This window comes from Belonocnema kinseyi, chromosome 1 (genome assembly GCF_010883055.1).
Source record: "Belonocnema kinseyi isolate 2016_QV_RU_SX_M_011 chromosome 1, B_treatae_v1, whole genome shotgun sequence".
In the NCBI taxonomy this organism is placed as follows: Eukaryota; Metazoa; Arthropoda; class Insecta; order Hymenoptera; family Cynipidae; genus Belonocnema; species Belonocnema kinseyi.
The window spans coordinates 174,383,594-174,402,143 of NC_046657.1; the positions used below are offsets into that span (position 1 = coordinate 174,383,594).

Below are 18,550 nucleotides of genomic sequence, written 5' to 3' on the forward strand. Positions count from 1 at the left end.
AGAGAGAGAGAGAGAGAGAGAGAGAGAGGACACGCTGGGGCTTACATACATGGTTGACCTAGAAAAAGCTTTTGACAAAGGTAGATACAAGTAAACTTTGGGAAGTCCTGAAAGAGTATGGAATCAATGGATGGCTGCTGTAAAAACAATATATATACGGGTAGCAAAGCGAGTGTAAGGGTAATTGGGAATTTGAGTGACTGTTTCCATATTATTCCAGGAGTCAGGCAAGGATGCGTTATGTCTTCATAGTTATTTATGTTATTCATGGAATAATATTCACTATGCAATATTATATAAAATAATGACGACATTAAACCAGTTGATAAGTTCTTATACCTTAAGTTCTTGCTCCCTTATCAGAAGTAAAAATATATCAAATAAAGCTAAAATGGCAATACATAATTCTATTTTTGTATCGACTGTACTGTACGTTAGCGAGACATGGACTTAACAAGAAAAAGATAAGAGTAAAATTAACACAATTGACATGGGATTCATGCACATAATATGCGGAAAACTCTGATGGACAAGCTGAGTAACGAGATAATTTTCAAAGAATGTCGTGTAGAATAGATGCTAGGGATGCATGTATGAGATTCACGCGCATAATATAAGGAAAAACTCTGATGGACAAAGTGATTAAAGAGATAATTCGCAAAGAATATGGTGCACAAGAGACACATGGGAAAAAAATCGTTTAAGATGGTTCGGGCATGTTGAGAGAATGCCAAATGAACGACTAACGAAACAAGTGTATCAAGGTAAAGTAAATATCAGCGTGTCCAGATGCATACCGCGGAAAGAATGGTTAGAATGTGTGAATGAGAGCCAAGTTAGAATAGACATAAGAAGCCACAGAAACACGAGAGCCTGCATGAAAAAAATTCTTAGACGTAAAAGAAGCTAGAGAAGTATGCCAAGACAAAAAAGTATGGCAGCACATAGTCAATAAAAAGAGTGTCAGTAGAGTAAATGACGCCTGAAACGAAAGACCTTGGATACTAATGGACCCAAGTGGGGAACCTCGCATGACGACTTTATGTGGATCTTCACTTGGGGTGATTGCTACAGAGAATGATGAGCAACCTGGGTCGAAGAAGTGTTGCGGAACGAACGTGATATTTAAATAAATAACAAGAGAATTCTGGATCAATTACAAAATATTATATCCCTTCCTCACATTATTCCCTTCCCCACAGAGTGAGTCACGCCTACCCTGAAAGGCAAGGCTTGACACAACACTCTCGCTCAGTTAGGGACGTGAGCAGAAGTCGAATGGAGAGGGTAAGACGAGCAGGTAAGCCGCGATAAAATGATACTGCCTCCTCGATTGATTTGAAGTTACTCCCGACCCGCGACGATACGTCCCCTTTGTAGATAATCCCTTTGTCTTTTAACTTGTATCTATTCCTATCTAAAGAATAACAATATGTCCAAAAAAAAATTTGAATATATTTTATTAGATTAGGTCCAATCTAATAAAGTATAAATATGATATATGAACTTGTATGGATGAAAAATTATACAATTTTCCACTTTAATTCCACTTTAATTCCAATGATGGCCCTTATCAGTGAGTTTTATTAAATTTGTGAAAAGTACATGATGTCTCGTAGGCACGCATTTTTACAGTGGGAAGTCTTATTCTTTGATTAACATCTCAGTTGTGAAATTATATACATTCTTTAACTTAAATTTTTAATTTTATTAATAACTATTGATCAAGCTTCCCGTGTGGAAAAAGCCCCGCTGAGACCTCTTAGACTGAGGGTTCCAGGGGGGGGGGGGGGGGGGGGGGGGGGGGGGGGCAAGGATGTTCCACGCGTGGAAATTATACGAGGGCCCCCGTCGAGGGCCCAGCGCGGTTTTCCTCACGGATCAACGATTAAAATTTCTAAGTCCAAAGGGTGAATATTTTTTTGACGCCACAAACTTTATGGTTTCATGATTTCAGACTTACAAACAGCGAATTTCTGACAAAAATTCGATAACACTTTTTGAAATTCGAACTCTGACAATATGGATTTTCCATAGAGGCCCCCGCTGGGGGCCCAGCTCAGTTGCCCTCACGGAAAATCCATGCGGGTCCCCACTGGGGGGCCCTCATCCTGAGAAGGCTCAGCGGGCTTTTTTCACACGGGCCCTTGAAAATTGCATTGTAGTAAAAATATCAAAATTTTAAAAAACTTTGTAGTTGAATAATTATTTAATTATTCTTTAAAAAAGTATTTGAATTTCAAAATTTGCAATTCTAAATATTTAAACAAATTAAAAAATTAGAAGATGTTTAGAAACAAAAACTTTTTAAAGCAAAATTTGTATATAAGAAATCGAGAAAAGATTTTTTAATGCAATTCTCCTCGACAATTTGTATTCTTACTACTGTAAAAAAATTTGCATAAACTTTACTTCGATACAAGGAAAAGAAAAGTTTTTAAAGAATATTTGAATAATTATTTAGTAAAAAAGTGTATTTCTTTTTATTTTGTATTTTTACTACAGTGCGATTTTCAAGGGAATAAAATTTTCACTTTTTCAAATATAATTCCTCATCATGATAAAAAAATTCATTAATTAACAATATTTTCCTTATAAACAAAAAACTGTGTTTAAAGGCTTCAAGACAAAAAAACTGATGAAATATACGTCGCTAAACAATAATTTTAAAAGAGTTCTGCAAGATATATTAATTTTATTGATGAAATTAAATTAAATTTTAATTTTTAATTAAAGAATTTATATAATTTCCAAAACGTTTGAAACAACTCAAATGTTTTCAATTCACCTGACGCGAAAGACAACGATGTAAGTCAACAATTTCTAAAAAATTTATTTTTGAAGGTCAATACAATCCCCCAGCGATTATTAAAACTAGAAGGGTCGGAGGGTCCAATTAGTACTTTTTTGATATTCAAAGCTCTGCTGTCCCTTAAAAGTTTTTTTGGTTCTCCAACGTTTTATGACTTTTCCTATGATTGGATACAACTTTACCAACAAAAAAACAATAGAAAAAAATTTGTGAATCACTTCATTAACGCAATGGGGAGCTTATGAAAATTTAATATTCATATCGACATTGTTGAGAATCTACCTATATTTACGATTATACTCTAAAACTCGTCAAAACTTCAGGGATTTTGTCCGCCTATTGGCATTTTAAATTAAGGAATAGGCGTAGAAATAGAGAGGAAATAAGTAAGTTGGCAAACTAAGGGATTGTCCTTATGGGGGAACTAACATCGAGGGCCTGAAGCAATTTCGAAACAGTGAGGGATAGTGTCGTTGTACAGTGGAAGAAGAAGTGTACGTAGGTAGCCGTGGAGGACATATTGTATATCAATTTAAACGGTTTTCAGTAGAAAAAGAGGTCTTGATCAAAATACAAAAAAAAAAGATTGATTCAATTATTTCAATTTTGGTATTAAATTCATTCAACTCACTTATATATACATTAAACCACATGAATTGGCCTCGGAAAGAGTACCACGCTCCAGTATTAGGCCACACGAGAAGAACACCTGACACAACGGTTGATAAAAAGTGATGAAATCGCCACCACCCCTTAATTCTTGATCCGTTAACTTTAAGTATGCTTTCTCTTATCGTCAGCGTACAGTAATACCAGACTAGTAAAAACATGAAGCTTAATTCCAGAGTTCTGAAACATTTTTATGAAATTTTCAACAATTTTCATATTTAAAACAATAATAGATCCAGAATATGGTATTTTTAACTACCTTATATTCGTGAAGAGGTTTAGTACCGATAGAATGAAACCAATCACAGATAAAACGAGTTTGAACTTTTCGTATTCGTCTTTGTACTTGAACCTAAAAGAAATATAATTTAAAAATAATAGTAATATAAAGCGTTGTTCATAATGTTAGTGCTTTTATAGCTACAAAGCAGATATTCAAAGAATAATTATATTAGAGTGGAAAATAGGCGCTTTATGTGAGGACTAAAAAAAGGTTATTTAAAATGAATGTCAGATAGCACCGGCTACCAAGAAAATCTTAATATTTGGACAATATATATGAAAAATTGATGTAAAAGTACAAGATCATTCTAACAGAATACAAATGAAGGGGCACACTGTATACGGGCGTAAGTGCAAAAACACGAGTTTTACGGGAGAACTTAAAAGCTGTCCAACTTTCACGCAAATAATTTAAAAAAAAAATATGCAAGAACGTTTCGAGATACTGTTAGGCTTTATCAAACCATGAAACGCACATCCTGAAAAAAGCATTCTTCTCCGAGAAAAACTTTGTGAAAGATACAGCGTGTCCCCATAAACACTGATTTTTATACATGAAAAGTTGCGTTACTGTTTTATTTTCCTAATTAAAAAAAAACAACAACAAGATAGTACTTTTAAGCTGTTGGTTAGCTCTACTGAATCACAAAAAGAGCACTTTAAAATATAACCCTGTGCAAAAAGCCCTGGTCAAAGATCGACAAGCACCAAAAAACTTCAATTTTGACATATACAAAGTGCGTAACTGTTTCATTGTTTAATTTGAGAGAAAAACAAAAAAGCACTTTTGAGCTATGGCTTAGCTCTATTCAATTGGAAAAAGAGGGACTTGAAAAAGATAACCATGTGAGTGAAAGCCCTGATCGAAGATCGGCGCGCACCAGAAAGCTTCAATTTGAACACATTAAAAGTTGTGTAACTGTTTAATTTTTTAATTTAAGGGAAAAACAAAAAAGTGCTTTTGAGCTATAGGTAGCCCTATTTAATTGCAAAAATAGGGGTTTAAAAAAATATAACCATGTGCGAAAAAGCTCTGATCAAAGATCGGCACGCACCAGAAAGAATTCATAATTTTTTACGGATAAATTTCCAAAAACCATAATCGACACGTACTCTGAAAATCAATGACGCCGCGGTGACACCACATTATGAAGCATGGCACTTACGCCAGCAAGTATCGTGGCATTAGAGCCGTATGTACGGACCTTTTTCCTAGATCTACTTTCGGGTCGAATTGGACCAAAATCTTCCACAGGGGGACGAGTTAGAGGGAAACAATTAGTTTAAGCCAGTAAATCGATTTTTCTAAATTTAGCACTTACGCCCTATGCAGTGTGGCCCTTCAAATACTCTTAGAAGATAAAACAAATAATCGCAGTTCCTTGAAATTACACGAAACGTTATAAGAAATTATTTATAATTACTGATTATTTTTTTGCAGAGAGCAATTCAAATAGAGCACGAAAAAATCTGACCGGAGATACTCGACACTAAATGGCCAGGGCTACCTGACAAGGAATATGTTACAAAAAATTGCAAATGTTTATGAAAATAGTAAAATTGTTATTAAAAAAATAACAGTCCATTTCGAGAGTGAATTTAAGCATCTAAATTAAAATAAAACCATTTTTTGTAGTTTTAAAAATGTTTCATGGTAAATTTTGAGCCAGTATACGTCAGAAATATTTCAGGATCTAAAAGTGGTCGTTCAATTGTAATTAAGCTAGGCGAAATTATAGTGTTACATACACTACCATCGAAAATTGTTGGTAATATCAGCGAAAGGATATTAAAAATCATGGCTGATTTTTAAACTTGATGACTGATTACTCGTTGAAAAAAGGAACGATAAACTTTTTTTTTAATCGTTAAAGATCTTATTAAGTTTCACGAAGAATGAACCCTAACAGATATATTTTTAAGCTTTTAAGGAGTATATACTATCCGAGAAGTTTAAACAAATGTAAGAATTTGTTGACTTTAACTTGTGACATGATTCAGGAAACTAGTGGCAAACATCTCAAATCCATAACACACAGTCTTTGCTATCTTTTCTTTAATGTAAATACTTAAAAAATCTTTTATCGGTTGTTGAGATACGGCTAAAAATTTCCAAGCGTTTAGGAGCAGAATTTTAGTCGCTTTAACATCAAATCAGGCCGTTTGCAGTGATCGTAGAGTGAAACTCGACGCGTACACGTTTGGACATTTACTTGTATACCTTCGGAACATGTCAATAATTTTGAAGTTTTATTGTCTTAAATTAAAGATAAGATTTCGCAGATTATGAACTGTCGGTATCAGTCTTTTCTCGTGAGTATCCTGAGTCAAAGCACGAGTTGAAGTTAAGAAACAAAATCTTTGGCGGTCGACAGCAGTACTTGCCGACTGAAACTTGAAATTTAAGACATAGACATCTAAAGTCGTATCTCGAGAACCCGTAAAGATTTAAAAAGTTTTACTGGCTTAAGTTAAAATAAGACTTCAAAGACTGCATGGCATGAATTTGAGACTTTTTGCTACAACTTTCCTATTTTGAGTAAATAATCACGTTTCAAAGTCAGTAATGATTTTTAATAATACGGTAGTGTAAGAGATATTTCGTGCCTAAAGCATTTTTGAAAATTTCATTTTGTATTTCGGCATCACATGTCTTGAATTATCGATATTTCTAAAAGCGTAAAACAAATTTTAATTAAACTTTAATAAATTATAGAAAAAGTATAAGATTTAATATTTCAATACAATTTTTTTTAATTTTGACCAAAAATGCCCAAAAAATGTTGACTCGTTGTCTCGCTCAAGAGCATTTGATACTTACAGTTTCCCTGGCTTTCTTTTCCACAAAAATGAAAATTTTTAAAAACTGAATTCGGAAATGCTATAAAATATCATAACGGACGTCCCCGGACTCTTTTTTGTGGGATAAAAAAATATTGTTTTAAATAAAAATTGTATGCATATGCATTATTTTGAGGTTACGTCTTTTTTCATCTCTGCCTTTCCGATAACCTGGAAATGATTGCCTGCAAACAAGGTTAGTTCCTGGAGATTAGTTGCTATGTTTATTTGTAAGTCCAATGTTTTCGGCCAAAAATATTGTGTAGTTTGGAAGTAACGCTCGGGTGAATTGTGACACACATAACCTTGAAATGTACACGCCCGTTGTTAGCAATATCAAAAATTTTTTGATAAAAAAACACAAAAAAAGTGTGTGGGGACGTTCGTTAGCATGTTCGCTATCATTTACCAGATTTTGAAGGCAAAATGTTTCTTATCCTAGAAAAAAAGCCGGGGTAACCTAAAACTGGTAAAATCAACAATTTTCTAAGTATCGCATGCCCTTAAGAGTTCCTCCACTGCCACCACATGGACTTTTACCATGAGAAGTAGCAAGGAACTCCCAGCTTGCCTCAATTCCAAAATCACGCTGATGAAAAGCGAACTTGATAAAAATAAGCCTCCAGAAAGTATAACCACACGTAAATACTTCGCGTAAGAGTGACGAGGACCTTGGTCGCTTAGGTCTGAGCGTCATTCTGGTGTCCACCCACTCTCAGACTAAACATTTTACGTATGGTTATACTATTCGAAAGGTCAATTGCTCTTATTCTTGCATTGAGAGGCTGCTCCGTCAGCTAAAAATTATTTTCGGACTTGTGTGTGCTTTGCCTTCAATTCAGCTGTGATCCTCTCCACAAAAAGATGCACTGCGCTAGTATTATGTTCCATGTTTGATCCATGGATCAATAACTTGGTATTTTCATGGATTTTGCAAAAGATTTCGCACCAGAAAACCCACAGTCATTGGGCGGCAATTTAGTAAACTTTAAGAGGCCAATTTTTAAATCTCGAAACTTTCGTTTGGAACTTAAAGTTCCTTTAGGTCTCGTAAAATAAACGCTTTTTATACGTTTTTTAGAGCCCTCGTCTTTCTTCCCGGATACCTTGTCTTTTTCTCTAGATTTAACATTTGTTAAGCCATTAATTGGTTTAAGCGCAAAGCACTAATTGCAACGGGTTGGCTTCCGCAACCCGTGACACTTGGAGGACAGCGTGGTGGCGGCGCACAGTCTCACTAAAATGATGACATCTCCTGATCTGGAAGAGGCATCATAAATTTTGCTTTTAAATAAAAGGTGAACTTATAAGGAATTTTTATATCCTAACTAGAAAAATAAAATAAAAAAGGTGCACTATGGGCGAAAAATTGAATAAAAAAATGTTTTGAACTTTTTTTTTGTCAAAATTTTCGAACAAAAAATGTTCTGTATTATACTATTAAATCGTATACTTTTTTCTATAATACATTAAAGTTTCACGAAAATTAGTTTTACGGTTTTAGCAATATCGATATTTAAAAAATCCTTTCAGCACGAAATATCTCTTTATAATTTCACCAAGTTTCATTAAAATCGAACGACCACCTACAAATCCTACAGATAAGTAGCTGGGATTAAACTGCAAAAAAGCTGCCGAAACTTTAACAGTGAAATTAAAACTTGTGTTATATTGCATGGTTACATGTTTGGCGTTACGAATACAAACTGTTGTTTGTATTGAAAGGGTGTAGCCGGGTTTCCATATAAAACGGCACCCAATCCAAGTGATGAGATTTCGTATAAAACTATTCGAAGGACCTTGGTTTAAGATTGTCTTTTGCAAATTTTCAGCCCGATAGCCGCCATATTCGGTTTCTCCAGACCCCCTTTTCAAGTCTGGCAGTCTTTTTTTATCTCGCTATGACTCAAAAGGCTGCGTAAGCCACATTCCCGATGCGATTGTTATGATGAATATCGTACATAGTTGGAGGCGAATGGCGGTGATGTCTGACTTGTGTGAAGATGCCGTCCAAGCGAAACAATAAGCAATGAAATAATGTCTGCAGGAAAAAACGGACAAGACACCTAAACGGCGAACACCATCGAAACCACGAAAATTAAAAATTATCGTAATTTTTAAGGATCGTCCACACTGTTTAAACATCTTAACATATTAGAATATATGCGTCCTTGGGAGACTCATTTTTTTTTAGCTTTTCTCTATTGCAATGTAGGATCGATTTTAGCCATAAATATTTTCGTTCGACCAATCGATGCCCCCGGTGATCGGAATCTCGCTTGACATCTGGAGTTCGTCTGTCAGAAGCCCTATAAGCGTCCCGGAAACCCCCGGAAGCGTTTGAATTGCATACGGAGGAAAAGTAATTAATAAAACGACTCCTCACGTCCCAGGAGATACCGAATTCCGCTCTCCCCAATGGGCCTTCATCTCCGCGACCATTTTCTGTGACCGTGAAGTCATCAAGTTCCAGTCTGGGTTTTCCACCCAGGCTATCATCTCCACGCCCGGTTTCACCAGTTTGAAATACGACCCACACTATCCAAATTGCTGGTTAGATTCTCTCGGTCCGGAACCCGGTCGGGGTTCCGAAACAGCGAATTCCGGAATTTCCACAGAATTTCTCTCGCTACCTCCCCCCCCCCGTGCCTATTTAGGGGCATTTACTAGCCCGCAATCGCTGAGCCCCCGATCGAAAATCTCCCCTCGGCGACGGAACTTTTTCGCTGACTGGATACGAATTTTCAAAGACCAGAGCTGTTGCTCATACCCGCAGGGTTCTTATCCGTGAAGTTCTCCCCTCACCGCGCAAGGTCAAGGCCAGGCGTCCCTTGTTTTAATAAACAACGAAGTACCTTAAACTTTTATTAATTTTCCACATAAGAAAAGGAATAACATTTCTTCCACTCACCACTCACAACTAGAATCTTATCAAAATATGGCAGAAAAAATAGGAAATTTCAAATCATTATTTCCTATTGAAGTGCAAATAACGAAACTATACTCTAAATCGTCGAAAATATATACGTGAATATTCATTGAATGTAAATAACTTATTTAATGAACAAAAAATTTGTTCCAAATAAATTTTCTAAACAAATACGTAGTTTTTATTTATTTATCAGCACAAAAATTTTGTTTGTTATTAAAAACAAAACAAAATTAACATAGAGCACTATAAAATTTTAAAAAGTAATAAGAATGAATGTTTATAATTGTTATAAACATAATAGGTAACCATATCGCCTAAGTATACATTTTCCGATCGAGAATAGTATATTGTGCTACAAGTGCGGAAAGTAGGCAGTTCCACACGAGTGTGAAGTTAGCTGTACGAGCCAGAGACCACCCGAAGATGAGTTGACGGCAAGTAATGTAAACTTCACAAGAGTTTCAACTGCCTACTTTTAGCTCCTGTAGCACACGATATTTTTTCTAACAAATGCGCGAAATTTTCTAAAAGTTTCCAAATTTTTTGGTAATTTATCGGCAATTTATCAGTAATTTATGGTAACTTATCACTTAGAGTATGTCCAATAACTATTCACTACTCACAATCAGTCTCTCAATCGTAAAATCATAATGAAGTGAGGTTATGATTCCGACAGTCCTGGAAACTAATTCTGACTCGAAATGCGCAAGCGTAACAGCAAGCAGAAGTAAACTTACTCAAAGAGCGCAAGCGCAGCAGCTAGAAAAAGTCTTTTTCTAACTGTTTTTTACCACGGTTTCGAAATTGGTGACATTTAGCGACGAAATACACGCGTGCAAATTCTAACATTTCGTGCATGCGTTAGAAATTTTTTTTTCTGATCACTTGATACTATTACCTACAAACGGATATCACAGTTATATGAGTTCCACATTTTAATTATTAAATGTAATTTTTATTAAAAAATAATATAAAAAAATTGTCCAAATATGGATTTTATTTCTTAATCATACAACACTTAAAATCTGAGAGATACAAAATTGTTATATTTTTTACCTTTTAATTATTTACTGTAATCGTTATTAATAACTTAAATAAACGAATTGACCAAATATTAATTTTGTATTCGAATCTTTTTTCTTTGCAATATAGTGTTGTTAAAGTCTTGTTTGAAGCTTTGATGTACATACTAAAGATACCCTAGCAATGCCTACAAACTGAAAAAATACTGAAAGTTGCCTATTGTTTAATAATATTTAATTGCAAATTGAAACCAATCGGTACCCTCGTTTTTTCAGATTCGCTGACAAAAAGTATAGAGGCAATTTTTGGATCACCCTAGTGAACTTAGAAACAATATCAAGAGAGACAGTGGCATAATCAATTAAAATACCTATTTGGTCTATTTTATTCTTAAAATCCCAGCTATCTTTTATGTTTTTATTAGTATTTCAAACGATTTTTTGTAAAGATTTTGATCAAACTTTTTGAAACATTATAAAAAGGAAAGATTATAAAAAACGCGAACCTGGGAAAGATTTAATTGGTCTGAGTGGATAACCGTCTTTATAACGTTTTGGCAGTCTATAAAAGCGTGAAGCTACCATAAGACATTAGTAAAGTTAAGATAGTTGTAAGTATTATCATTTATAAGGTTATTGTTTTTGAAACTAGTAAAGTTTTTTTAATTTCGTTTGAAACTTATTTGTATTATCTTTTTAACATCTTGTATGCTGAATTGTCATTTAATAATTGCAAAGCTTCATTATTGTAGTCTGTTTTGTTTATTATGATTATTTGTCGCTTTTATCAGTTGAGGTTATAATATAATTATTACTTGGTTTGAATTATTTTGTCTTGTTGAAGTTCTAACGTTAAGTATTGTAGTCTGTTTTGTTCCATTGTGATGATTTTATTGCTTTTATCAGCTGAGGTTATTATTTTTATTATTTTGAATAAATTATTTTGTCTTGTTGCAGATGTAACGTAAAGTAGGATTATTTACGGTAAAATTGTTAATATTATACATATAATTTTTAATCCAGTAAATGATATTACTTCTTACTATATTTCTTAAATCTCGTGTTATGTTTTTCATATTGTATTCAACATTAGTTATCAACTTTTCAACACGACATTTTTTATAAGATGGTAGAGCGAAATTTCCGCCCAGATTAATTATTTCTGTTACCTCATTTCATATATTTTTATTAAATTAAACTATACACATAGAATTACATAATTTTATTAAAAGTTAAGGCTATGTGACGAGAGGGTCTCGTGACCAAACCTGGTCCTCAATTCTTCTTTCCCAACTTACGTCGAAACGAAATAAGGTATCGCTCTGTAACTTTGGGAAATGAAACAGGAGATAATAAAGTCCATGTCTTTGCTTTGCTAGGGTGGAAATTTTGAAAAAAAAATATGTTTGAAGAAAATATCAGTGGAAGTTAGATCGGTACTTTCCTCTCCCAGCTTACGTGCACACGGAATGAGATATCGTGTTAAAAATTTGGCACGCTAAATAGAAGGCTTGCAGTAATGTGGCTCTGGTCCTAAATAATTAGAATGATAAAAAAAGTTGTTTTTTTAAATTACTATTTTGGAGAAATACCGAACGTGCTGTAAAACCCTGCAAGCAAGTTTCAATGTTGTGAATGGGCTAGTTATTAGATTTATATTTATCAAAGTGGAGCATAACAACCAAAATCGCTCACGAACATTATGCACAAAAAATGTAAAAACTAATGTTTGCACTTGAAATGCAAATAAACAAATTTGGTCTGACATACGTATCAGCTGTGTCAAAGAAGCACTAGCGCAGCGAGTAAACAACTTAAAACTTCTACGGGTCTGTGGGTAAAACAGAATGCATGATTACCGACGGAGAAAGTTAGAAGTCAAACTTCTGCTTTTTTCTTCCTCCAACTCTTTGCAAGGCCACAAACGATCCTTTAATATTTATTAATATTTCCCGAAAAAAATTGCCGCGTTATTTAAACTTTTATTTTTCAACACGGTTGAAAAAATATTGATCTCAGGGCTGATTTGATCAGCCGTTGTACTCGTCACATGACCTTAAGGGCATGTGACACAGCTAAATACCTATATTACCGACCTCACTTTTTCGGTTCACTGAATGTTTTTTTGAACCTAAAATTTTTTTTGTAAATAGAATATCGAGCTGAAACTTTGGGAAACGTATTAGAGTACAATAAAGTACGTTTAGGTACTGCATTATGGTAGGAACGTCACTGAAAATTATTTCATCTTTTTTCTGAACCTCAACATTTTTTGAACGTTCGAACTTTTTTTATACATAAAATATCGGTCTCAAACTTTGAGAAATGCAAGAGCCGAAAGAAAACTACGTTTAAGTACAAAGCTTAATAATAAAAGATGTAAAAAAATATATTTCAACAATCAATTCCAACGGTATCAGCCGGTAACGTTGTACACGAAAATACGAAACCTGGCGGCCACTAGACGAGGCTCTTGAGAGTTCGTATTTTCGTGTACAACGTTACCGGCTGATGCCGTTGGAATTGATTGTTGAAATATATTTCTTTACATCTGTTATTATTAAGCTTGGTACTTAAACGTAGTTTTCTTTCGGATCTTGCATTTCTCAAAGTTTGAGACCGATATTTTATGTATAAAAAAGTTCGAACGTTCAAAAAATGTTGAGGTTCAGAAAAAAGATGAAATAGTTTTCAATGACGTTCCTACCAAAATGCAGTACCTAAACGTACTTTATTGTACTCTAATACATTTCCTAAAGTTTCAGCTCGATATTTTAGTTACAAAAAAAGTGTTTAGGTTCAAAAAAACATTCAGTGAACCGAAAAAGTGAAGTCGGTAATACAGGTATTTAGCTGTGTCACATGCCCTTAAAAAGAAAAAATGAGAACATGAAAGATCTATTGACAATAATTTACAAAATACAGCCTTGGAAACACATGCTTATAAAGACTGATATAATTTCAATTTTGATATTAATAAAGTTATTATTCTTAAATGTGAACAAAATTTAGACAAACGCCTTCTTATCGAAATGATACATATTCAACGCGACGATAATACAGTTAATTTTAGAACTCATTTAAGGGCCTAGTAATAATTACAATAATCTTATTTCCAATATTGACATTCCAAAATAACAGTAGAATTCCAACTTAATTTGAATTTACGCTTTCTTTTATCAGACACACACACGCGCCGACACACAAATAAAGTAGTGTGGTCCAAAAAATATTTGAGAAATTTCAACGGGCGTGATCGCCAAATTGTTCTCGTAGGCAAGTAAATTTATCGATTTTTTTTATTTCCACAAAAAGTATTTTAACAACTCGCTCCGGCCATTTGTACGTTTTATGGAGTTTAAGCTGAAAAATGTTTCCTATTTTTACTTTTTCGCTTTTAGTCAAAAAATTATAAGTCAATTCATTTAACATTTTATACGCTTGTTCATTTATCAGTGAATATTGCATTTATAGCATTTTTATGTCTCAGAAATATTATGCAAAAGTTTCAGGCATATGAAAAATGGCATCCAACGGCAATATTTGGAGGCTTGTTCTGAGCCTCAGATATGCTTGTGTAACTTGATATTTTGAAGAGACATTTTTGAGACTATTGAGAGCCGATTTCTAGAAAAAATGAGTAAACGTTTAATTTACTTTGAGAAAAGAGTACGAAAAGCTTCTGAAAAATGACACATGTAAGTTGAACCCCGGCTGAGAATGAGCCTTGAAAAGGACCTTAAATACGGTTTGAAACATGTCGGTAATATTTTTTTATAATAATTTTTTTTTAAGATCAAAGAAAGCGGCATAGGCATTGACGAATATTACTTATTCTCTGCCACAAAAATACAGTCAACAAATATTTTGTTTATTAAACAGATTATTTGAATTCGGTGAATATGTATGCATACATTTTTGACAATTTAGAGTATAGGTTCGTTTTTTGCACTTCAATAAAAAATAATAATTTGAAATTTCCTATTTTTTCCTCCATATTTGTTAACACAGAAATTTGTTTGAACGAAATATCAAAAATCGTTTTTCTAAAGTTTGTTGGGAATTTAAAGTTGAGTATTAAAGACAAAACTTAAAATCGGGTAAAAATTGTGAGCTCCGAAAGAATTTGACGGATAAAATCCATTTCTGGACAACTGTGAGAGGTCCTTATTTTACAGTCGATTGCAATTTCACTATTTATGTTCCGGCAGCTTTTTTTACAGTGTACCCGACTTTCCTCTAGTTTTGTAAATCTATAAGTAGAATAAAATGACATTACAAATGCAAATACTTACTTATCGTTTTTGTTCAATATTGAAACATTAACGTTTCCTAGAATGATTGATAGGTATGTACCATTTGGTTTTGGCAGAGTTTGTTCTATTTCATGCAGCTGTTGTTCACGTTTCATCATATCCTTATCCATTGTCTCCCGAATCTCACTTGCATGCAACCTTTTAACAAAGACCGTGTAGTATTAGAATATTGTTCACAAGATAAGGCGATTGTAAATAAAAGTTTAAGAACTTCATCCATTTTTTGAAAAATATCTTCTTTAACGTACTGTTTAAGAGATTTTGATATAAGGCCCATTCGATACCGTTGATGCGATATTCCCTTTATACATTTTGCCTGTAGTTCCCCGACTTCTTCTAACTTCGTGAGATAATCTCGGTTTAGGATCTAAAACAAATCAGTGGTAATGTTAAAAGACGCAAAATTTGTCTCAATCCGAAAATCAAAATGGTACGATTTTCTCGATAATCATTTCGGTTTGGTACTGCATCTCTAAAACTGTCTAGTCGAGAGAACCAATTTTGATGAATGATGTTTCATTAGTTGATTTTACTAACTAAAATAGTAACTACAACAATTTTATTAATAGATGTTCTAACGATCAAATTTGTACACTATCATTTGTTAATTACTAATAGTAATGCGGTAATGCTACATAAGGGTGTTTTAAAAAACTCAACGTTTCCTAACATTCTCATCACTTGTGACTGAGAAAGTATTAGAATGGTCCGAAGTTTCACACCTCAGTTTTTCAATGGATGCCCATGTTTTTAAATCTCCTGAAACCAGAACCAAAGTTCTGGCGATAGCGTCTGTCTGCCTGCCCGCCTGTTTTAAATTTATTTTAGATGAAAATTCAACTATCTGTTAAAAAATCCGTATAATATTTATATTAAACTATTTGGTTAAAAATTACACTATTTTCTTTAATTGAAAATTTACATTTTTCTTGAAAATTAATATTTTCGGGTATAAAATTCGACCATTGTGTATGAACCCCATAATTAATTTTAAAAGTATATTTAAAAAGATTTAAAGGCCCTTTTAAAAAATTTTCAGGCTTTATTAAAAATTTTAGGAAAAATTTGAATCATTTTAAGAGGTATTTATAAGTTTTGAAGGGATTTCAAAAAGAATTTCAAACTTACTAATTTACTAAGATTCATAGGAAAATAAAAAATGATTCTTCATTAAGAAAATCTAATTTGAGGACAATATTTAAAAAGATTTAGAAAATTGTAAATCAATAATCTAGACCATTTTAAGGTATTTTTCTTTTAATTGATCAGGATCCACTAAGAGTTGTAGGGAACATTTGTATCATTTTAAGCGATATTAGAATTTTTTTAATAATTTTTTTCTCTTCCTCTAATTTTTTCTTTTTCTATATCATAAATGTATTTTGTATATATAAATTTAATTTCAAGTCATGTTTTTATACGCCCTATTATATCTATTATAGGCGTTACATGCACACAAACACACACATGCGCCCGTGTTTGTGTAAAATAAAAATGAGTGATTCGTATTATTTTTCATTCACGCGAATTTACAGAAAAATCTTCTGACATTTCTCATGTCAGCAATATTCTTTGTACCATTTTAAAATTCTTCTAACTCATTTCGTACTTTTTCCGATCTTCTTATATTATTTTAATTCATCCGTATTCTCTCCGATTCTCACCAACTTTGACTAAAGACATAAAAGACATAAAAGACGGCGTGTTGTAAGGCGGATTTGAAATATGGTCAGGAGTAAACTGTGAATCACATGGTAAACAAGGAGTAGGTCTGATTTTGAATGTAACAGCAACGCAGCATCTCGGAGACCATGGTTTCGTGTCTCCCAGACTGCTGTGGGCTAGAATGAAAGTAGGAATCAGAAGACTATTTACTATGGCATGCTACGCGCCGGTTAATAGTGATCCTAGAGAAGTAAAAGACGCCTCCTGGGACACTTTAAATGACACATTAAACATCTGCGAACATGGGGAAAGAATAATTCTACTAGGAGACATGAACGTTTGGGTGGGCATCCAAAATCAGGATACAGAAAGAGTATTAGGTAATTTTGGGGAGCCAAGAACAAACTATAACGGAGATTAACTAGTTCATCTATGCTTAAAAAGGGATCTGTTTATTACAAATACTTGGTTTAGGCATAAAATGATCCACATGTACACCTGGTCTAAAGGAAATAGCCGCAGTATAATTGACTTTGTTGTTGTGGATGAAAGACTTAGATAGTTAGTCAAAGATACAAGAGTCATGAGGGGTCCTGAATGCAATACTGATCATTACCTTCTGATCTCAAAAATTAACTTAGGTCGGGGTTGAAGAAAAAAGAGATCCAAGAAAGCAAAACAAACGCGAATCAAAATTGAGAACCTACAGAAACCGGATGTCCGAATAGTTTTCCAAAATAAGATAATCGAAAGCATAGATAGGGCTACATGGGAGGACCGTATAAAAAACAAAGATATAGAGGGCGCCTGGACAATGTTACGGGATATCCTTGTTAGATGTACGTTCGAAGTGTGTGGTACCGCAGTTGTAGGAAGAATTTCTGGTGATGCGTGGTGGAATGATGAAATTCAGGCTGCCCAAAAAGAAAAAAGAGAAGCGTCCAAGAGAACTTTGAACATCGCAGGTCTTAGCAATGAGGAAAGAAGTAGACGTAGAAATGATTATAGACGCAAAAACAGGCTACTTAAACGATTAGTTAAAAAAAGTAAAGATACAATTAGAGCAGAAGAAGAGATAAAAATACAAAACGAATTTGAAGGAAGCAGGAAACTACTTTATAAAAAAATGAAAGGAAACAAAAGTACAGAAATTGTCAACATGAAAAATAGTAGGGTGAAAATGGTATATGATGCAGACGGAATACTAGAGGCTTTCAGAGACTATTTTAGGAGACAATTCGGAGATGAAGCTATAGGACACCACAATTGCGATGTTGAACACGATGCGATGGAAAACTCAATTGAAAAAGTCTGTGTCACTGAGGTTAGGGATATAATTAAGAACTTAAAAACGGTAAGGCTGCCGGGGTAGACGGTATTAACGCTGAAATCCTTAAACACGGTGGCGCGTGCATACCACATAGACTGTGCGAATTGATAAATTTATGTTTCGAGATGGGAGACGTCCCAGACGATTGGAAAGAAGCTATTATCGTATCAATATACAAGAGAAACGGAGATAAAAGCGAGTGCGATAATTACAGAGGGATTAGCTTATTAAGCACGTAAGTAAAATATATTCAAAAATACTTATTCGTAGGGTAATGAAAATAACAGAAGCAAAGATTTGGGAAGTCCAAAGTGGGTTTATGCCAGGAAGGTCATGTACGAATCAATTATTTAGCTTAAGGCAAATAACAGACAAAAGTTTGAGAGTAGGAAAAACAGTTTTCTGTGCATTTTTTGACATAGAAAAAGCTTTTGACAAGGTAGATAGAAGTAAACTTTGGAAACTCCTGAAAGAGTATGGAGTCAATGGATGGATCCTACAAGCTATAAAAACAATATATACAGGTAGCAAAGCGAGTGTAAGAGTGAATGGGAAACTGAGTGACATTTTCGATATTACTCAAGGAGTTAGACAAGGATGCGTTATGTCTTCATGGTTATTTATATTATTTATGGACAAGTTTTTAAGAATGGCTCTCTTCGACGAAGAGGGTGTGGATCT

The 18,550-nt window shown here is 33.9% G+C and overlaps 1 protein-coding gene across 1 annotated transcript in view; it reads right to left on the minus strand.

Moving 5' to 3' along the window:
• The window catches only part of LOC117175939 (transmembrane protein 120 homolog), an 84,720-nt gene that overhangs the window by 24,075 nt on the left and 42,095 nt on the right, over nt 1–18,550 (minus strand). Inside the window, exons 2-5 of the mRNA XM_033365805.1 lie at nt 15,123–15,241; nt 14,854–15,012; nt 3,741–3,833; nt 3,444–3,661 (exon numbers count right to left, since the gene is read on the minus strand). Of these exons, the coding sequence (XP_033221696.1) occupies nt 3,444–3,661; nt 3,741–3,833; nt 14,854–15,012; nt 15,123–15,151 (499 nt within the window). The 5' untranslated portion in view covers nt 15,152–15,241. The remainder of the gene's footprint in view (nt 1–3,443; nt 3,662–3,740; nt 3,834–14,853; nt 15,013–15,122; nt 15,242–18,550) is intronic.